General features: G+C 38.8%; 1 protein-coding gene across 1 annotated transcript in view; it reads left to right on the top strand.

Annotated features, from left to right (window-relative positions):
• The first annotated feature begins 540 nt into the window (after positions 1-540).
• Positions 541-23,787, top strand: part of LOC141363549 (thrombospondin type-1 domain-containing protein 7B-like) — a 57,187-nt gene continuing 33,940 nt past the window's right edge. The window contains 7 exon segments of the mRNA XM_073866348.1: positions 541-611; positions 3,288-3,472; positions 7,270-8,113; positions 12,883-13,128; positions 14,557-14,717; positions 16,294-16,449; positions 17,320-17,520. Coding sequence (XP_073722449.1) covers positions 541-611; positions 3,288-3,472; positions 7,270-8,113; positions 12,883-13,128; positions 14,557-14,717; positions 16,294-16,449; positions 17,320-17,520 — 1,864 coding nt within the window.

Genomic DNA, 23,787 nt, shown 5'->3' with positions numbered 1-23,787 from the left:
AACGCGGGATTTACATACACAGACCATGTTTAAATTTCGATGTGTCTGGCCCTGTTCACTTTGTCTAGTTTTAATAAGCTGCGGATTGAAGTGCTGGCTGCTCCCCGCGGTGCTGAAGACCCGCTCTCTGACGGAGTACTGGTGGCACATATGCACAGATATTTACGTGCAAAATTTGGAAAGCGCGGAGGAGTCGTTGGGTTAGTAAAATAATGAAATTATAACTTTTAAATAGAAAAAAATATTTATGTAAAGAGATTAAAAAGTGCTTAAAAGTGCACAACTCTTCTTCAGTGGATTAAAGCTACTTTTTCCCCTTATGTGCAACCTATAGTAGTTGGGATAGTAAAATAACAAAATTATAGATTTTAAGTACAGAATAGTATTTATGTAAAATATATATTAAAATAAAAAGTGCACAACTTTTCTTAAGTGGAAGTAATAAAGTAAAATAACGAATTATAATTATATAATAACGAATAATAACGAAAAATTAAAATTACCCCCCCCCCCCACCTAACAATATCATCGTCCATCGCGATGGTTTACGTAACCATCGTCAACTGCCAATTTATGGGGACATCGCCCAACCCTACTTCACATGTAGCCTGGTAAGTAATTAAATGTTTTGCTTTAAACAAATGCATCTATTTTAAAATGTTTTTTTAATGCTACCCCACGGATTTATTGTATATGGTGAAAAACTCGTCAATGGCAGGGAAGCGTTTTCCCTTAATTGACGAGTTAACTCATCAATGGCAGGGAAAGAGTTAATGGACCTGTGTGTGACTTGCATGTGTGTATATAAATTTAATTAAATCTCCAAACATAGTGTATACAAGTACAAGTAAGCTACACACACACTGTAATATCATCACCTTTCATCCCAGCATTCCTCTGCTTTTGCATTCAAGATGAAACAATCCACCAATCCCATCGGCAAACTCCCACAGGCTCGTGACAGACCAAAAACAGCTCCATTTCCAAGTGTCTGTGATAGACAGAAAAGCACTGTAATTGTGTCTTTGCCCATCAGCGAGTAATTAATCTGTCATGTGCCCTTTTGTTGCACCCAGGATGAAACCGAAAAGTGCACGAGTGCCAGCCTAGAACGTTCTTCGAGCATTTAAGAGGAAGAAAACGGCCCGTCTCGGGAGACCTCTGGGTCAGAAAATGTTTTTAAAACGTATAAACAACACTAATGGGCATAGCGCTTTCAGACATCATAAATGTGTAATTCGATTTATTTTCTGTAAAAACAAAAACTGTGTTGTCATCTCATGCTGTGTAGCATCATATACCAATACACTTGCTCATTAGCAAACCAGTTGCCAAATATGTCTATTAAATACTGTCTGGCTTAGCTTAATAGGAGGTGACTTAGTTCGTGTTTCTCTTCTTGTATTTATCCTTATTATGGTAATTTAACCAATAGCATGTGTCAGAATGAGATGTTTTTTCTGAGGTGATGTGGTACAGCAGCATACTGTAAGAAGCAGTGCTAATGTTCATCTTTACACCCACACTTCCCTCGAGATCTGGAGTCCCAACATGGAAGCGCCCCTATAGGTTTGTGTGTTTTCATGTGAATTGCTGCTTATGAAATGTTTACTAATGTTTGAGTTTATATTGAAATCATTTGATTGCAGACTTGGCAAATCCAATCTCAGTTTGTGACAGTGTTGAGATCTCTACTGAAACTTTAAAGGAGACATTTATGAGATTTCTTTTGTTGTTGTTTTTTCACAACGCTTCCTAAATAGGGATTAGGCATGGCGCAACTTGCTTTTAAAGGGGATGAGAGCTGAGACTCTTATTTGTTTATTGCACGTTACGCCTAAAACACACCCATTACTCATTACGAGAATAGGAGCAACCCATTTAGGCCATCCGCTTGGCGCATAAACTATTTTTCCCGTCATTTAGGGCTGGGCGGTATGACGGTATATTCCGTTACCGCGGAATAAAATGTCAGACGTAACAGATTTTTCTATTCCGTCTATTCCGCATAATGAAAATAAGTGGGCGTGGCTAACTCTGCCCTCCAGCATGTTAGACTGAGTGTGACGGAGAAACACGTAAAATAGTTCACTTATAAAAAAATGAACAAGTTATTTGTGTAATTTTTATAATAAGTGCCAGTGAATCCACCGCGGGTCACGCAGCGAGACTCTTGTCTTGCTCGCTCTTGCGCTCTCTCTCTCTCGCGCGCTCTCTCTCTCTCTCCTCATGCAGCAGCCGGCGGTCTCTCGCGTGCATAGGTCTCTCTAAGCAAGCGCAAGGAGCTGCGACGCCAAATAAAGAGTTCTTCTCGCACATAATGCTAATAGTTGTAAAGTTTTCTGAACTTTAAGCAAGCTAAGACAAAACTCGCGTTTAAATCAGTGACACGTGCGCTGCTGGAGCGATGTAGTTTGACGCGCCATTTGCTTATACAAACATATTTGATCGGATAGATGAGAAAGAGATGCAAATGTTGAGGTCTAAGTTAATAGAAAGTAAAGGGCGTCAAGACCTTAAAAGAAACTTTATGATCATCACATCATAGCACCTGTCACATTTATAATATCTAGAGCTTCTTCTCTCATATACAGGTATTTATCCTGCCTGTAGGTTTTTTCATATATTTATACCTGTTCATTTTACATATTGCATATGTTTAATGTAATGTATGCATAAATACAAAATACAATGAAGCCATACTAGTCTATAGTCAATAGTCTTCAATAGTCTATAAAATTAATAACTCAATTAAAAACAAGATTCTGTCTAATCAAGACTTATCTCTTGTTATCTTCTGGGCATTTTCACTTTAACATTATTAACTTTAAATTGCTCATATTTTAAAACTGTGGTGAGCATTTAGTTAAAAGCTATAGTGAGTGGTTTATTTCTGTACATTTTTATCATCAAAAAACAATATAAACTGAAAAACATGTATACCGTGAAATATTCCGTTCCGTGAAATAAAATGACTCATTCCGTGAAATAGATTTTTGGTCATTCCGCCCACCCCTACCGTCATTATATAAGTGGAATCGGACACGCCCATTTAGACTGTGCGCTTTAGACAATGCGCTTAGATCGTTAAAATAGGGTCCATAATCTGTGACTTTTTATGGGACGGATACTTCTACTGGGTAAAATGTCCTACACAAGAGCAGTTCAAACAGTATGTCTGCCTTCGTGGTGTCAAGCTTGTTAAAACAAGAGTAAAACCAGTCATGATCCTGCCGCTGGTTTCTTTGCTTCCAGTGCCCTCGAAATGACCTCATCTCGTCTCACAGCTTTATAGTGCATGACACTGTGGGACAGAGTCCTGCTCACATCTCAGGTCCCTGTGCATCTCTTTGCCTGCTGTGTTTCCATGACAACCTCATGAGTGACAGCAAGGAGATCGACAGAGAGGAGATTGACTTCCCACGAGATATACAAGTCAGACTGCAAGTTGGAAAGAGCATGTCACAGCAGTGCAAGTCATTGTGTGCACCTTAACTGTAAAGAATATTAACACTGCCCGATTTTAACTTTAACATCTCTTGACAGAATTGCAATATAATATACATAACTATATTTTTAGTGGTGTTTAAAGACCTTACATACTGAACTGTATTGTTTTTATTACTTTAGAACAGTGGTCTCCAACATTGTGCCCGCGGGCACCAGGTTGCCCACGCAGAGTCTGTGAGTTGCCCGCCAATGCACATTCTATTAATAGCTTCAATTTTATTATTTATATTAGCTTGGCTTCTTTTATGTATGTTAACATTTTAAACAATGATAAACATAATTAAAAAAACAAGTAAAAGAAAAAAAGCAGATTATATAAAAAAGTAGCCCTCCAGATTGCTTTATCCATTGTGGTAGCCCTTGCTCACAAAAAGGTTGGAGACCCCTGCTTTAGTATTTTATCTACATAAACACACAGGGTCCCTTACATGGAAGTTGCCATTTTGCACCCCAATATTTCTACAGAAGCCCTAAATGCCCAAACTGCTGTACAAAGCTCATTACCTCACTACGTTGTCTCAGGTGACGCCATGTTTGTCCTGTAGCATGTACCGTAGCTTCTAGGGCCCTATAAAATCCGTTTTATTTTTTCCCAAATTCCGTTTTCTCCGTTTTAATTTTTGCAAATTCCGTTTTATCCGTTTTAATTTTTGGCAATTATATTTTTTACCCTTTACTTTTATTTTAGTCATAAAAAGAGTGTGCAGTTAATGATTAAAATGTGTAAATGATTTGGGGAAAAACTGGATAACAGGATTACTTAATGACTATAAAAGATGCATTTACACACCCACACACACAAATCAATTCAATGCATTGTTTAGTGTTGTTGCAGGAGGCTACAACAAGGTGTCAAAGCAGTGGTGCCTTCAGAAGTGCCTTAAACACATCAATCCAGTGGAACGCGATCCATATTTTATACACAATCGCTTGAAATGCATATAACTTTACAAACATATACAGGATAGTGATCTGACTTCGGGCAGCATGAGCACGCAGCTCTTTGCACGTGCGAGCGAAAGAGAGACAGAGAGCGGCGCCATGATGCAGATGATTATATTTTAAATGCGAGGGATAGTTAGTTTGCCTCAGCTCGCTTGAAATGCATTAAACTGAACAAATACATGAGGATTTGTGTTCGCACTTCGGACAGATGCGTGAGCCCGTGCACGTGAGAGAGGTACAGTGAGACAGACGTGGATGAGAGAGTGCATGTATCTTTGCGCTTACCGTGAACAGAGTGTTGACAAAACTTCCAAAATAACAGTTCTCCGGTCACATAAAAGTCATGTGAGACCTGCTCGGAACTAAGTGCTTAGCGTCGAATTTCTTAATTTTTTCGCTGACGAAAGCAGAGTCGTGGAGAGCCGCTTCGCCATGGTTTCAGGGTTTTGGAGGGGGTCTGAAACGATGGGACAGGGCGTGTCGCACAGATTTACTTCCCCCGGTCTGCATTTCCCCCAGATATACGTTCGTCTCCCACACAAAAACATAATTTTACTCAAAATATGTAAAATTCAGCAAAATTCCGCGTTAATACTAGATTCCGTGTTAATTGGCCAATTCCGCGATTCCGTCCGCGATTCCGTGATTGCGGAAATTATAGGGCCCTAAGCTTCTCTATGCGTTTCGAAAGAAAGGGGTGAGCTGTGGACTCAGCCGTTAGTTGCAATTCGCAATCTCACCACTAGATGCCTTTAAAATCTACACACGGTTCCTTTAAAGGGGTCATTTATAGAAACAGAGCTCAACAGGTCATACCCTGAAAACCACGCCCACTGGAGGGGAACCAATCCATCCGTCTGCATTGACTTTGTATTGCGAGAGGCTGCCCCCTTGTCATTTCTGGCTTATAACAAAAATCAGAATAATGCCCAAAAGCTGTTGTGTGACAGGATGTACAGCTAACAAGCCAAAAAACCCAAAATGCATTTTTATAAGCTGTCGACCCCAAAACGAGCATTTAAAGACACAAAAGTGTATACAGGCAACTTTTCATAGCACTACTATTATTAGAACTGAAGGGAAACGTAGTTGGCGATCTACTTTTGTGTCTTTAAACGCTCGTTTTTTGGGGTCGACAGCTTATAAAAATGTATTTCTGGGTTTTTTTGCTTGTTGGCTGTGCACCTTGTCACACAGCGGCTTTTGGGAATTGTTCTGTTTTTGTTATAGGCCGGAGATGACAGGGAGGCAGCCTCACGTAATACAAAGTGAATGGAGCCGGTTGGATTGTTTTCCCCCCGGTGGGCGTGGTTTTCAAATTAGCATAACAGCGCTCCGTCTCTATGAGATTTTTTTAAGATGTAAAATAAGTCTTTGGTGTCCCCAGAGTACATATGTGAAGTTTTAGCTCAAAATACTCCACAGATAATTTATTATAGCATGTTAAAATTGCCACTTTGTATGCCTGAGCAAAAGTGTGCCGATTTTGGGTGTGTCATTTAAAATGCAAATGAGCTGATGAAATGCAAACACTGATCGCAATGATGGTGGTTTGTTGTAATTGAAACTTGTGCTGTCAATTATTTTTTCTCTCTCTCTTTCTCTGTGCACTAAATGGCAGTGCCAGGGTTGGATAAGGGCAGATAAAGTGGCGGTGGGCCTTGCTACCTACCTCACAAAACAGGCAAAATCTGAAAGACCTATTTTTTCACATTTTTGCAGAAAATGGCTTACCAAAACTAAGTTACTGGGTTGCTCTTTTTCACATTTTTAGGTTGATAGAAGCACTGGGGACCCAATTATAGCACTTAAACATGAAAAAAGTCAGATTTTCACGCTATGAACCCTTTAAGAAAATGTTTTTGTGGAAACTTGACCAATTAGGATTTATAGAAAATGAATTTGTTTTCTGCATTTTAAGATGCACTTTTTCAGTATATTCCCTTTGAATTTACCAGTTGAGCTACAAGAGCGTCACGTACGTATTTCGGCTTGTTAAAGTTCACTTGACAATAAAATTTCTATTATTATATACTCAACCTCACGTCATTCCAACCTGTATGGTTTTATTTTTTTGGTGAAATTCACAGACGTATTCGAATGAGCACAAGTGCAGATGAGATTTGAGAGCCACCGCAAAGAGGATTTCAAAGATATAAAAGCTACTTTTCTTATCATTTTTTTTTCTTTTCCTTGTTTTATCCCTCAAAATGTCAAATTGCCTTATCAACTTAAAACCAAAAAAACACACAGGGAGACAAACACAACAACAGAAATTGCCTTTCATGGTGGTTTTTCCTCACATCTCTTCAGTCCAAAGTGATTATTCCCACATCTTTAATCAGTATGCCAACCATCCGAATCCTGATTAAGCTGGAGATCTCAGTGGGACAGATCTCAGCAGTTAAAGTTTTACTTGAAACCCTGCATCACGCAAACTTAGTGTGGGCAGTGTGCACATGAACAGTCATTTGGATCCTACATTTTGAGCTTTCATTTATTGACAGCTTTCTAATTAAAAACAAGATTTTTTTAATACCAAGACAAGTTGTGTCTTCCGTTCTGACTGGATGAGAGCGTTTTTGGTTGACCTCTGGTTTGTAATGATGTCATCCCATATGCTTCTTTGTTTCATTGTATTTTCTGACATCACTCCCTCCATTAGTTGGCTGCATTGGTGACCTTATCATTGTTGTGATGACCTTTCACTTCCCCAGAGAATGATGTAATGGTTTGAAATCCAGTTGTTGTTACTTTGCTTTGCTACACAATAGTGACTGTAAAAATAAATGTAATTTGTCTGTTTTGCTGCAGGTGTATGGGGTTTATGCATAGCCAGTGATTGCGGTTCAGTCGGACTTCAGAATCGCTCAGTATGGTGTATCCATTCCGAAGGCTGGAGCACACATGAGTCCAACTGCTTTCCATCTGAACGCCCACCACACCAGCGAGTGTGTGTGCTGTTGTGCGAATGGCAGAAGGATCTGTTCGAATGGCACTTGTCTCCTTGGGGTCCCTGCACCCCGACCCCTTTCCTCCCAGCCAATCCAAGTGTGACCGCCCAGCGTGGAGTACAGAGCCGAGGTGTGCAATGTGTGAAGCGTACTAACGGCACCACGGTGAGCCCTCGTATGTGTGAAGCTTTTTCTTCGGCACCCGAGCGAGAGCAGGCGTGTTTGTTGCCCTGCCCTATCGACTGCGTCGTCTCCGCCTTCTCTCATTGGTCCACCTGCAGCCGTACCTGCGGGTCGGCTCTCCAGCAACGCACCAGGCACGTTCTGGCCGCACCCCTTTTCGGAGGAGCTGACTGTCCCAGTCTTACCCAGACACGCCCTTGTAACTATGACAACACCCACCCCGCCCTATGTCCATCTGACCAACAGGAGTACAGTTACAGTTTATGGGTAGGGCCCTGGAGCCCTTGCAGAGTGAAAGGAAAGGCACCCATTGGAAAAACAACAGTGGACTTTAGTTTTGGGCTGGATGGGAAACAAGCAGGCAAAGGTTCGTACTTTGTCAAGCGGCAAACTGAAAATGTTTATCACCAAAATCACAATGATGATAAAAGAGGCCACAAAGCATTGTGGGAAATCACAATCGGCTACCAGACCAGGCAGCTTCGTTGTACAAGGAGTGATGGGAAGAATTCGATGCTTAGGTGGGTCTTTATTTAAAAAATGAATACATAATCTACACATCCATACATGTATAATTTTTATGACCACATAAATAATCCTGTAACTTCTACTCACACTGAGACTTTTCTCTGAGAATAGGAGATTAGGGATGCATAACGATTAATCACGATTAATCTATTAAAGTTTTTGTTTACATCATATATGTGTTGAACTGTATATGATGAGTTTCGTTGCAAAATGAGATAACCACCATTTTTTTAATTGTTCAGAAATCTTGTTTTTTGGTTGTGCATTCCAATTAATTTCAATGCAACTGCAGTTGGTTTGTTTTGATTTAAACATTCATAACTTAAAAAATACAGCTAAGTAGCACCATAAAACAAAATAATAACATCATAACATAATAATAAACATGTTTTGACAAAAATGTTAAAAAATAGATTTATCTCGTTTTGCAACAAAACTCTTCATATAATAACTTTGTATAGATAAATCCACACACATGCATATATATGTATATATATATAGATAGATAGATAGATAGATGGATGGATGGATGGATGGATGGATGGATGGATGGATGGATGGATGGATGGATGGATGGATGGATGGATGGATGGATAGATAGATAGATAGATAGATAGATAGATAGATAGATAGATAGATAGATAGATAGATAGATAGATAGATAGATAGATAGATAGATAGATAGATAGATAGATAGATAGATAGATAGATAGATAGAAGAAATGTTTACAAGTTTATATACATTTGTATATTTATGTATAATTTAAAATAAAATAAATACTTAATATATAAAAAAAAATTCTTAAAATTATACATGCATTTGTGCATATTTATATATACATAATTATTATACACAGTTCACACACATATATGATGTAAACAAAAACTGTTATTCTGCTATAGATTAATCACGATTAATCGTTATGCATCTCTATAGGAGACATGATGAAATTATACAGTCAGTGTACATGTTGTCTTAAAAATGTACACCTTTATTATAATATGTCACATAGAGTCTTTATTTTATTACATTTTACTCATCTGGCCACTATTGAGCTGTTACAATATCTGAAACTGTTTACACAAAAGAACATCCCTTTATTCTTGCATTTACTCTTTTATTACACAGTGTCTTAATGATATGTTTTACTGTGGATGATAAAGAAACTAGAGAAGCCGTTTATCTGGCCAGGAAACATCCCAATCCTGCCATACTTGATTAATATTTAATTCGATTTTAATGGAAATAGTACTTGTTGCTTTTTTGAGAAGCCCAGTAATAGGCTCCAGTGAGAGCGCTGGACTTCAATGTGTTGCAGTGAATATAAAAATTTAAGACACAATTCAGAAGATTCCCACATGTTGGGAAACACTACGCTGTAGTACAGAGGAATTCCAGTGAGACGAGTAAACCACAGCTTTTATCTTAAAAGCAGAGATTTCACAAAGAAACTGAAAAACAAAATCCCATTGCATTATGTTTTGGTTTATAAAAGTTTGTATTTGATAAAAATCAATAATATCATCTGTTGAGTTCAGGTCTATAGACAAAGTTTCCTCGGTAGCTCATGGAAATCAAATTCCAGAACACAGTTCTGACTGAACCAACTTTGGGAACTTACCAAATATTTTATGACATTGGAAAAGTGACTTTAGACCCTAAGGGCCCTATTTTAACGATCTAAGGGCATTGTCTGAAGCGCACGGTCTAAATGGGCGTGTCTGTTGCCACTTTTGCTAATTTAACGGTGGAAAAAATGGTTTGTGCGCCAAACGCATGGTCGAAAAGGGTTGTTCATATTCTCCTAATGAGTAATGAGTGTTTTGGGCGTAACATGCAATAAACCAATCCTACAAGCAACAGCCGGCATTTTTCCTTCGCCCGAGTGCATCTCACATAAATTATTAGATTTTGATGGCTTACGTTTTTCGCTATCACAGAAAACCACCACAGGTTTATCAATGCCATCAAAGTATTATTCTGTTTTTGTTTGTTTGTTGATCACGAAGTACAAAGTAGATGAGGAAAACTAGGATTCCGTGTGTATTCAACGCACCGCCGTTATTGTTTACAATGTGTGGAATGGTGCGCTATGATTTGTTGAGCGGATTTATTGCATTCTGCAGAGAAGGAGGACCGGCTTTAACACGTTTTGGAAAAAAGGGAGAAAAGATGACAGAATAACACGGCAGATAACAGATTTTGCATAAAATTAAGAATTTACTTTATAATACTGAACTATTATAATACTGATTTTAGTGGTAACTAATAAAAAAAGGCATTTATTGCATTTTGGAACCAAACTCTTCATTTGTAGGTCAAAATTATCCATGTTTTTAATCATTAGGATATTAAGTAAAGATCATGTTTCATGAAGGTATTTTGTAAATTTCATATTCTAAATATATATATATATATATAAAAATAATTATTTATCATTAGTAATATGTGTTGCTAAGGACTTTTAAGTTTTTTAAATGTATTGATTTATTTATTGTTCTCTGCCAAATATTATTTATTCAGTGATGCATTTTGCTGAATGAGTAAACAACTTTGGTGAACAACTTTTAGTAAATCTTACTTGACACTTCTAAAGCCCGGAATACACTGAGGATTTTTGCCCTCTTATAAGATCATTAACTTTTCACACTGTGCGACCCGGAGCCTTTAAACTCGTGTACGACAGGCATGTAGACTGTACGATGATGACACGGAAGCTTCGGCGGCAGCGTCACACGTTGCGCAACGTCACCAGCATGCGCTCGTGGTAAACAAATACCGGCGCGCAGGTCGTAGCAGCAAACACACTGTGCAGTGATCATGCCGGATTTCTGACACTGTCAGAAAACTATCGTAGGCTATCTTTGGACGCAAGACCGGGAAAACGTCCGTCTTTGAACCTCTCTCATTGTACGACATAGGACCACAGATGAAGAGCCAAGATCACAGAAATCACGACGATTGTTTCACGATGGCAATCTTTCGTCTGGGACAGCCAATAATCGTACAGTGTATCCCGGGCTTAACACACACTTAAGATGAGTATTGTCAGGATCCTGCCAGATCCTTGTTTGTATTTAGATCTAGTTCAGCATGGCAGGGTTCTGACAGTACAATGTTTCATGTGGGAGATGCGTGGTTTTAGTATTGGTTTATTCTGACCACACATTTCCCGGTTCTCGTCACTTTTTACCCGATCCCTTACCTGTTATGATTTTCACCTGTTCCCCTCATTAGTTCTCTTATTTAAAGTCCTTCACCGTTTCTCAATATGCGTTCTTGTCTGTACTTGCGTTCTTGTGGATTTGTGAAACATCATCAGTCGTGGCCAAAGTACTGTTCCAATTCAAAGTTCGCATCAAGCCCAAGTTCACATAAAATCCCCGGATGTGTTGTTGATCCGCCCATTTTATCGAGGATGCATCAGAGGAGACTTGTGTGGACTTATGACAGCGAAGTTTCCCAGAATGCATTTCACATCAGGAGTTCGTTCTTCATAGTCTGAACTTGCAAGTTCGAACTACGAAGGACACAAGTCCGAGTTTGGCGTACTTGGTATTGAGAAACGGCTCTTGTGTTTGCTGTTCTGTGCACGTTCGTTTTGTATCCTGTGTCCTTACGTTGCTTGTCCTTTGCCAGTAAGTACTTTGTTTAGTCAAGTCTAGTTTAGCTTTTTGTTTATCTAGTGTTTAGTCCAGTCTAGTCTTGTTCTTTGTTTAGTGTTTTAGTCTTGGTATATTTTCCTGTTTATGTTGTTTGCCCACTCGCGGGTTTTGTTTTTCCTTTTTGTTATAATAAAGTGTCAGTATTTATTCATCCCTGTCTGCGATTGGGTTCATCTGTTTCAATTCCTCACAAGTATATAAAGGTTTTAAAATATGCACATACATCTGAATATGGTAATTCTTAATGTTGTAATTGTCATCACATAGCCAATTTGTGTCGCACATTTGTGCATAAAACTGATCTCACTGTCTTCATGTCAGATTCTTACTATTCACAGATTTTCCTAATGATTTTAGAGATATCGGTCTTTCACCATTCAAGTAGATAGGAGTTTAGTCTTGCATGACTGAAATAACTGCCCGGAGGCGTTGCAAACATTGCCGCCCAGTGGTGCGACTTTCCTAAAGGAACTTTGATTGTTACCAGCAAAAATGGCTTTCGTTTTCACAAAATGACTAATACATTAATATAATTTTCACATGTTTGCAGATAACAAGATTTCCCTCGTGGTCTTCAAACTTTTTCGCATTTATACTAAGCCAGAAAAAACTTTTGAAACACCCACAAACCACCCCAACTCTCTCTCACAGGATTTCATAGTTTGCTTTGTCGTGTTTTGTATGCCAATATATTCACAAGAATCAGCAGCAATGTTAAAGCCTTGGAGAGTTTAAAGACAGCTTGAGAAATATTCTGTTTATATTCTTACCTTTTTTATCATGCGAGCCAGAGGCTAAATGCATGCCAACAGCTTCAGAAGAAGCAAATGAAAACATTTATTAGAAAAGGCAACAGTCATAGCAGAAAACCTTTAATAACCATTTCAATTAATGTGACTTTTTTGAAACAAAAAAATTGTCTACAAAAACATAGCATAGCATTTTGACAACTAAAATGAAAAACGTACAAACCCAGTAAATGTGTAAAGAACACCCACAACATATCAGTCAACTTTTTACAACACTACAATTCTTCATTTTACAGTGTCATAAATTTTTTGTTGTAAATGTTATGATGCAGTAAATTTTTCTCTAGCCTTTGTGACCATGACAACAACCCGGCGAACTTTCGATCCTGCGTGATGCCCAGAGACTGCAAAGTGTCTGATTGGTCAACGTGGAGTCCTTGTTCAAAGACCTGTCGAACGTCCGACCAATCACCTGGCTTCAGAAGTAGATACCGCACCCTACAGAGAGCAGCTATTGGTGGAGAGTCATGCCCCGCACTGGAGGAAGCACAACGCTGTAATATTTTGGAAGACACGCTGGCATTTTGCGCAAGGTAAAAATGCAGATGTAATTATTTTTAAATACCTTTTTGATATTACTTTACTTGAAGGGGTGTTCATAACACTGACATGACACGTTTGTCACGGGAGCTTTAACGCACATTTATGTCAACTGTCATTAAGTGTTATTTGTTCAATTATGTCATTTTTTATGCAAAGATGACATTGTTATAAAACTATTTGACAGAGTATAGAGGGTATGCACGTGACGTCACCTTTGGTGAAAATGACTGCGGTTACGCCCACTGAGTGGCAAAAGACGGAGCAGCAGCATTTGTGTACAGGGTGAAATCAGCGGAAACGCGTGGAAAACACGACTAAATTTGAAAAAGCTGTTGTGCGATAGATTGTACAAACAGATTAACAAGAATTCTGAGCTAACGTTTTTACAGACTGCCAAAAAACAAAATTGATCGTTCATGCCAACGTCCACAGACCACAGGTGGGTTGATAAGTTGCTAGGGTCACTATCAAGCAGAGGTTTTACTTTCTACTTAAAAGTATTTTTTTAAGTATTTGTATTTTATCTGGAAAACATACATTCCAAAGCATATTATCATAATTTTTACTTTATTACATTTCATAAATACAAGTTTTTGTTTTACATTTAATATTTAAGTACATTAACATACTCAAGTAAAAGTACACAATTTTAATGTAATTAGGTATTAAATAAATTTTAATATGCAATATTAAAGAATACACAGATGCTTTAGAATGATTTGAAATATTTTTTTCCCAAGACAAACACCCTAATAAAGCACAGATGCTTGGAAAATATAACTAATTTAACTGCTATCAAGTCCAACTAAATTCAATTTAATCTGATAATAGTCAGTTTTACTGGCATTTTCGCAGCAGCCGCTATGAAAACCAGCCATTTTGTTGAAAGTTTGCCACTCAACAGGGCGAGTTCCTGTGTGGTCACGTGGAAAAGTGACATCAATGCATACCCTCTATTAACACTTAATTACATTTTAATGACAAATTATATTTTTAACACTATAGCTGAGGTCAAGAAAAATATTCATATGACAGAGTATTAACACTTAATGACATTTTAATGACAAATTCAATTCATATCGCTTGTAAAAAGTGGTCAGTTATGTTGTGTTGGTAATGTCAAGTTGTCGTGACAAGTTATAATGTATTGGTTTATGTCAAGTTGTCATAACAAAAAAACACTGTCATCTTTGCATTAAAAATTACATAATTAAACAAATGACAGTTATTAACAGTTGTCATAAACATGCATAAAATCTCTTTCATGTTCATGGTGTCATGATTATGAAGGTGTCATGTCAGTCTTATGAACACCCCTTCAAGTAAAGTGTTACATTTTTTTCTTTTTCTTAAAAAGACTAAACGGATCAATGTGATTTGAGCTGCATTCTCTTCATCTTAATTTACTGGAAATCCAGGTATGAATGGAGCGTGACCAAATGGAGTCCATGTCAGGTTACTCCCCTTTTGAGTCAACAGGACCATCGCCATAGCAACAGTAGTGTCCTGTGTGGAGGTGGGATCCAGACCCGAGAGGCGTATTGTGTCAAAATCCATAACAACACAGCTCCATCCCATAGTAAGGCCACTGATTTTTAATACAGCACATTATTATTTAGTAAAAGCATACTGTGATATTCCATGTGTTTTTTTGAGATACAATAGTGATGTGCAGATTGCAGTTATATCCACACAAACAATGCATGGATTTTAACTTTTGCTTTAAATTAATGTTCATTTAAAAGCGATATACTTCAGTGTGATATGTCACTGTATCATTATGACTACTGTTGTGAATCACAATACTATAGAAAATCATAGGTTCATAGGTGGCGGGTAGAATATGTATTTTTAAAGGATTAGTCCATTTTCTTAAAAAAAAAATCTAGATTATTTACTCACCACCATGTCATCAAAAATGTTGATGACTTTCTTTGTTCAGTCGAGAAGAAATTATGTTTTTTGAGGAAAACATTCCAGGATTTTTCTCATTTTAATGGACTGTAATGGACCCCAACACTTAGCAGTTTTAATGCAGTTTAAAATTGCAGCTTCAAAGAACTCAAAACGATCCCAAACGAGGCATAAGGGGCTTATCTAGCGAAACGATTGTCATTTTTGACACAAAAAATGCACTTTTAAACTACAACTTCTCGTCTATCTCCGGTCCTGTGACTCGCCAGCGCGACCTAACGTAATACGTCATCACGGCGAAAGGTCACGGATGACGTATGCGAAACTACGCCCCAGTGTTTACAAGTGTGGAGAAAGAGGACCGTTCAGATGTGGTTGTATGTGGAATGATACTAATTAATGTCTTTGTGTCAGGTTATTGTATAAAATGGTCCGCAAATGTGCGTTTCATATATGTAACATGTTACTTTTCCACGGCATTACATAATTACGTAAGGTTGCGCTCGTGCGTTACAGGACCGGAGATAGACGAGTTGTGGTTTAAAAGTGCATATTTTGTATTTTTCTTGTCAAAAATGACAATCGTTTCGCTAGATAAGACCCTTATGCCTCGTTTGGGATCGTTTAGTGTCCTTTGAAACTGCAATTTTAAACTGTTAAGTGTTGGGGTCCATTACAGTCCATTAAAATGAGAAAAATCCTGGAATGTTTTCCTCAAAAAAATTAATTTCTTCTCGACTGAACAAAGAAAGACTTCAACATTTTGGTTGACATGGTGGTGAGGAAATTATCGGGATTTTTTTTTAAAAATTTACTAATCCTTTAACAGCTGATTCAGGTAAAGTTAGAGCTGATTATCTCTAATTTATAGTAAATAAACAAATCTGATCAACTCAAATGAAAGTGTTTTATTTTTAATAGTAAACCGATTAGTTTCCTAGACAGGGAAGATTGCTTTTATTTTCTTTAATCCTTTATGGGCGGTTGATGCTGAGGGCTAACCGACGGGATTTATTTTTCTCTGTGTTTCTGTTTTTTGATTTAAATGGTAATCTGTGGCCACACAGTGAAAGGGCGGATTTGAATAACATTTATTTTTGAGCAGACTTATATTAGGTTTCCATAAATGCATTTCATACAGTTTAGAAAACAATTTTAATAGAATAACTCCTGTGGAGAAGCGTTATGGTAAATCTCTCTTGTCTCTCTCTGTTTCTATTCCTGAATGTTTTCCATTATAGTCAACAGGCCTGTTAGGAGAAACTTGTGCACTGGACCTTTACCGACCTTGGCTCAGTCCAGCTCCATCCCCTGTCAGAAACATTGCCCCCTCACCCCTTGGTCACCTTGGGGCCCTTGTCTCCGTGACACTTGTTTAGAACCTCAAGGGAGGAGAGGTAAGAGACAAAAAACATCCCATAAAACCATATCACACATTTCCTCTAAATCTCTCTCAGCACACACACGTGTTTGCATCCTTGACCTTGGTTTTTCTTCTCAGAACTGTAAATGGTTTGTGTCCGAGGGGACAACTCTGAAAGGGGGCGTGCTTCTGAAATTGAGCTGTTGTCCTGCCCCCTTTTAGTAAGCTGACAGTGATGGGACAGTTGTATTCATCTATTATTTATGCTTGCTGTAAAAGCTCTCTTAGGGAATGGTGTGTGCTGCAACAGTGAGTGTTTTTGGTTCGAGTCGTCTTTTCTGCAGATTCTACACAAAGAAGTATACATCCTTATCAATGTGATTGTCTTGTAGATTTGTATCACATGGAGAAAGCTGCCTGAGTGGATTCCTATTCATCTCATTGACTGGATATTTGTGTAGGATGTGAGGTCAAAGGGAGATGGAAAAAAAGTGCTGTGCACTAACTTTAATATGATATGGATGTAATTTTACGTGGTGACTAATAATGCGGATGAATGTGTATGATGTGAATCGTTCAAAACGTGTAATTATTTAAAATAATGAAGCCCCACCCCTTAACCCTGAGTGAAAGAAGATTGTACAACAAATGAGATGTACGAATTCATACAGATTAGTCACAGAGTTTCATCTAAATACACAGTTCCCTTTAAAAAGCTGTTAGTAGAGACTCCCATAATCTTACAGTTATAATCCACGCTAACCAATCTTGACCCTTGACTCTAATTTAGTATTTGGCTTCTGTGCTGCCTTTGCAGTGTGAACATGTCTTAAGAAATCTAATTAAATTTAGATTATTGACAGTTCATATTATATTGTATGTGCATACTGTGATTTTTTTTCAGGTTTCAGAGTGAGGAAACGTTCTGTAATTACAGAGTCTTGGGTAGAGTCGCACAGTTGCCCTCATACCACCGAAGCAATGATCTGTGATGACCCCATCTGCTTCCTCTGGCGAGTGACATCTCAGGGGCCCTGTGTTCCTCATAATGGATCATGTGGCTCAGGAACCCAAGAACAGACTGTTGGGTGCTTCTCTGTCACTGGTGAGCAGTTTACTTTTACATTGTTGGTATTTTTAAACATAACCAACATTGGTACAAACTATTGGTCAAACATATTCAATGACCAAAGGATCATAGAGACTTGGATTTTCCGACTTGGGCCAGTAAGTGACCAACTAGAAACGCCCTAGCAGCCCATAGTAACAGGCTATAAACCGCTCACAACAGCCTATCAACTACCTAGAAACACTCTAGCAACCCATAGCAGCAGGCTTTAAATGCTCAAAACAACTTATCAACCACCTATAAACACTTTAGTAACCCATAGCAACAGACTTTAAACCTCTCAAAACAACTTATCAACCACCTAGAAACACCCTAGCAAGCCATAGCAACAGGCTATAAGCTCGAACAACAGCTTATCAACCACCTATAAACACTTTAGCAACCCATAGCAACAGACTTTAAACCTCTCAAAACAACTTATCAACCATCTAGAAACACCCTAGCAAGCCATAGCAACAGACTATAAAACCCCACAACAGCTTATCACCCACCTAGAAACACCTTAGAAACCTACAGCAGCAGGCTATAAACACTCAAAACAGCTTATCGACCACCTAGAAACACCTTAGCAACCTATAGCAACATGCTTTAAACCACCAACACCAGCGCAACCCATACTGTAGAAACAGGCTATAAACCACTCACAACACCAGAGCAACCACCTAGTAACCCATACTGTAGAAACAGGCTATAAACACTCACAACAGCTTATCACCAACTTAGAAACACACTAGCAACCCATAGCAACAGGTTATAAACCGTCACAACAACTTATCAACCACCTAGAAACACCTTAGAAACCTACAGCAATAGGCTATAAACCACGCACAACAGCTTAACAACCACATACAAACACCAGAGCACAAACACCCATAGCAACAGGCTTTAAACCACTTTTAACATCTTAGCAACCACCAAGAACACTGTGGCCTCTCATAGCAACAGGCTTTAAACCACTCACAACACCTCTGCAACCACCAAGAACACTGTAGCAACTCAAAGCAACAGGCTTTAAACCACTCACAACACCTTAGCAACCACCAAGAACACTGTAGCCACTCATAGCAACAGGCTTAGCAACAGCAAGGTGTTGTGACCCTACTGAAAAATCCAGCTAAGACCAGCATAAGCTGGTGAGCTGGTTTTAGCTGGTCTCCAGCTTGGTTTTAGCTGGTTTTGCTGGTGTAGGAAGCTGGTTTTGCTGGTGTAGCAAGCTGGTCTAGTTGTGTTTTGGTCACTTTTAAAGCTGGTCTAGCTGGACTTAGCTGGTCAGGCTGGAAGACCAGCTGGCCCACCAGCATGACCAGCTTTTTCAGCTACTGACCAGCTACTGCCACCTTATACCAGCTAAAACCAGCTACCAGCTTATGCTGGTCTTAGCTGGATTTTTCAGTAGGGGAGTGGTTTAAAGCCTGTTGCTATGAGTTGCTTCAGTGTTCTTGTTGGTTGCTAAGGTGTTGTGAGTGGTTTAAAGCCTGTTGCTATTGCTACACTCACAACACCTCTGCAACCACCAAGAACACTGTAGCAACTTATAGCAAAAGGCTTTAAACCACTCATGACACCTAAGCGTTCTTGGTGGTTGCTAAGGTGTTGTGAGTGGTTTAAAACCTGTTGCTATAAGTTGCTACACTCACAACACCTTTGCAACCACCAAGAGCACTGTAGCAACTTATAGCAGCAGGCTTTAAATCACTCACAACACCTCTGCAACCACCAAGAACACTGTAGCAATTCAAGCAACAGGGTTTAAACCACTCACAACACCTTAGCAATCACCAAGGACATTGTAGCCACTCATAGCAACATGCTTTAAAAAAGTTGCTACAGTGTTGTTGGTGGTCGCTAAGGTGTTGTGAGTGGTTTCAAGCCTGTTGCTATGAGTTGCTACACTCACAACACCTCTGCAACCACCAAGAACACTGTAGAAACTTATAGCAACAGGCTTTAAACCACTCAAAACACCTTGCCAACCCCCAAGAACACTGTAGCCACTCATAGCAACAGGTTTTAAACCACTCACAACACCTTAGCAACCACCAAGAACACTGTATCCACTCATAGCAACAGGCTTTAAACCACTCACAACACCTTAGCAACCCCCAAGAACACTGTAGCAACTCATAGCAATAGGCTTAGCAACAGCAAGGTGTTGTGAGTGGTTTAAAGCCTGTTACTATGAGTTGCTATCTTGGTGGTTGCTAGGGTGTTGTGAATGGTTTAAAGCCTGTTGCTATGAGTTGCTACACTCACAACACCCCTGCAACCACCAAGAACACTGTAGCAACTTATAGCAACAGGCTTTAAACCACTCACAACACCTAAGCGTTCTTGGTGGTTGCTAAGGTGTTGTGAGTGGTTTAAAGCCTGTTGCTATAAGTTGCTACAGTGTTCTTGGTGGTTGCAGAGGTGTTGTGAGTGGTTTGAAGCCTGTTGCTATGAGTTGATACAGTATTCTTGGTGGTTGCTAAGGTGTTGTGAGTGGTTTAAAGCCTGTTGCTATGAATTGCTACAGTGTTCTTGGTGGTTGCTAAGGTGTTGTGAGTAGTTTAAAGCCTGTTGCTATGAGTTGCTACACTCACAACACCTTTGCAACCACCAAGAACACTGTAGCAACTCATAGCAACAGGCTTAGCAACAGCAAGGTGTTGTGAGTGGTTTAAAGCCTGTTGTTATGAGTTGCTACAGTGTTCTTGGTGGTTGCTAAGGTGTTGTGAGTGGTTTAAAGCCTGTTGCTATGAGTTGCTACACTCACAACACCTCTGCAACCACCAAGAACATTGTAGCAACTTATAGCAACAGGCTTTAAACCACTCACAACACCTTAGCAACCACAAAGAACGCTTAGGTGTTGTGAGTGGTTTAAAGCCTGTTGCTATAAGTGGTTTAAAGCAAGCCTGTTGCTATGAGTTGCTACAGTGTTCTTGGTGGTTGCTAAGGTGTTGTGAGTGGTTTAAAGCCTGTTGCTATGAGTTGCTACAATGTTCTTGGTGGTTGCTAAGGTGTTGTGAGTGGTTTAAAGCCTGTTGCTATGAATTGCTACAGTGTTCTTGGTGGTTGCTAAGGTGTTGTGAGTAGTTTAAAGCCTGTTGCTATGAGTTGCTACACTCACAACACCTTTGCAACCACCAAGAACACTGTAGCAACTCATAGCAACAGGCTTAGCAACAGCAAGGTGTTGTGAGTGGTTTAAAGCCTGTTGTTATGAGTTGCTACAGTGTTCTTGGTGGTTGCTAAGGTGTTGTGAGTGGTTTAAAGCCTGTTGCTATGAGTTGCTACACTCACAACACCTCTGCAACCACCAAGAACATTGTAGCAACTTATAGCAACAGGCTTTAAACCACTCACAACACCTTAGCAACCACAAAGAACGCTTAGGTGTTGTGAGTGGTTTAAAGCCTGTTGCTATAAGTGGTTTAAAGCAAGCCTGTTGCTATGAGTTGCTACAGCGTTCTTGGTGGTTGCTAAGGTGTTGTGAGTGGTTTAAAGCCTGTTGCTATGAGTTGCTACAATGTTCTTGGTGGTTGCTAAGGTGTTGTGAGTGGTTTAAAGCCTGTTGCTATGAGTTGCTACACTCACAACACCTCTGCAACCACCAAGAACACTGTAGCAACTCAAGCAACAGGCTTTAAACCACTCACAACACCTTAGCAACCTATTTCTATTCACTCTTTTTGTGTCCAGCCTTCTTTTATTCCCTTTGTCAGATCTTGAATGTTGAAGCTCATCAGTTGTTTTCATATCCTCTGCTCCCAGTGGGCATATGGTGTGTCTCTAAGCTGTTTTCTGACAGGTTTAAGATCAGAATCTTCTTTGACAGACTGATGCATGTCACAGTGATGTACTGTAGTTCTGATATAAAAATGTAGCCTGAGGAGTCCTCTGAGGTTTGTGACAGTATTGTCCAAATGTCACTCATCTATGACAAGCGCCTGTGATGTCCATCATCAGAAAGCTTATGAGTGAATGAGTGATCTATAGAGTGTTACCACTGCAGTCCAGACACTAATAATATACAGTATAAACTCTGGCGATATGTATTAATATTGCGGTGTGTTTCAGATTTTTAACTACATATATTTTTATAGTATATATTTGGCACCCACAGATGTTGACATTTAGATTTTAAATATGTTTTTTTTATTCTGATTGCACTAATGCATATTTAAATGCATTTTTATTGCTGTATATAATAATACTTTGAAACATACATGTCTCCTAAAATGTGTACTATCCGAGATAGGCATTCATCAGGCATGACTAGACATGGCAGAGTTGAATATTGCATCAGACACATATGCATTAACCCTGACAGCATCATCTGCCCAGCATGCACTAGGGATGTTGCATAAATGAGAAGTGAACATTAAATGCCAAAGCCATTAATGTGAAATGCAGCTGACTTGAAGTTATATAAGATTCTTGCCGTACAGTAATTAGGTTATACTCTGCAGTAACATTGCATAAATATGGTCTTGTTATGAAACCTGCTGTTCCAGAAATGTAATACTTAAAGAGGCCATTGCTTTGTTGGCAGAATCCATTAAGAGTCTGATAAAAAATGCTCATTTACAAGAAAACACATCAGACGCACTTAAAGGGTTTGGGATCTGAGCTCTTTTAAGGCTTGCATGGGGTAAACTGTAACACTTAGACATCAGTCTCTGTAATTGTATAAGAAACAAACCTTAAAGCTCCTATAACACATGCTGTTTCTGCTTATCTCATGTTAAAGGGTTATTCTATTTTCTTTAAAAAAATCCAGATAATTTAATCATCACGATGTCATCTAAAATCTTGATGTGTTTCTTTGTTCAGTCGAGAAGAAATTGTGTTTTTTTTTGAGGAAAACATTCCAGAATTTTTCTCATTTTAATGGACTTTATTGGACCCCAACACTTAACAGTTTTAATGCAGTTTAAAATTCCAGTTTGAAAGGACTCTAAACAATCGCAAACGAGGCAAAAGGGTGTTATCTAGTGAAACGATTGTCATCCTTGGCAAGAAAAATAAAAAAATATGCACCTTTAAACCACAACTTCTCGTCTTCCTCTGGCTGTGTGACAAGCCAGCGCGACCTCACGTAATTGCGTAGTGACGTAGAAAGGTCACGTGTCACATGAAACGCACGTTTGCGGACCATTTTAAACAATAAACTGACACCAAGACATTAATTTGTATCATTCCACATACAACAACATCGGAACGGTCCACTTTCTCCACACTGGGGAGTAGTTTCAATTCGTCATCCGTGACCTCTTGACGTGATGACGTATTGCGTGAGGTCATCACACAGCCGGAGGAAGACGAGAAGTTGTGGTTTAGTGCATATTTTAAATTTTTCTTGCCATAAATGATAATCGTTTCGCTAGATAAGACCCTTATGCCTCGTTTGGAATCGTTTTGAGTTTTTTGAAACTCTGTTGAAATTGCAATTTTAAACTGCATTAAAACTGTTGGGGTTGGGGTCCATTAAAGTCCATTAAAATGAGAAAAATCCTGGAATATTTTCCTCAAAAGAACATAATTTCTTCTTGACTGAACAAAGAAAAACATCAACATTTTGGATGACATGCTGGTGTGTAAATTATCTAAATTTTTTTAAGAAAATAGACTAATCCTTTAATTTTGAGTACCTATAGAGTAGTATTACATCCTACGTATAAATATTTCATGCTCAAAAAAAACTTTCCGAAACTTGTACAAACCCTGGCGAAGTGCATTCGGCACAAAAATACTCTGTCATATGTTGACACTTTCCCTATGAATCCAGCTCTTAAACAGTGTTAATAAGTCAGAATGCATAAAATAGCTCTACCCCCCCAACTCTTTTACCGCCATTGACGAGTTATCTCGTCAATTAAGAGAAAACTCTTCACTGCTAATAAATAGGTTTTTGGGGCAATCCATAGTATCCATTAGGTGGTGCTTTACCCAAATTATAAAACACTAACTTAAAATCTTAACAAATGCTGGTGCTGGCTGGCAACTTAAAAAAAATGCTGGCGGGGAAAGAGTTAATTGTTGATTATTAGCAGATATGTGTTGCTTGTGTAAAAATAAGATTTTTGAATGATTGAGCCAAAACCAAAATAAGTTGTGCCCCGCTTTCTCCCAATATAAGGAATACTCAATGCGAGTCTGTGTGTTTTAAATATGATGATGGGATCACTGAAGCGTGTTTTGTGTCTTACATTGTACAGATCTGTCTGATGCTTTAATAGCTGTCAATACAGGTTTTGT

The sequence above is a fragment of the Misgurnus anguillicaudatus genome, chromosome 3 (assembly GCF_027580225.2).
Source record: "Misgurnus anguillicaudatus chromosome 3, ASM2758022v2, whole genome shotgun sequence".
NCBI lineage: Eukaryota > Metazoa > Chordata > Actinopteri > Cypriniformes > Cobitidae > Misgurnus > Misgurnus anguillicaudatus.
This window is presented reverse-complemented; position numbering and strand designations above follow the sequence as displayed.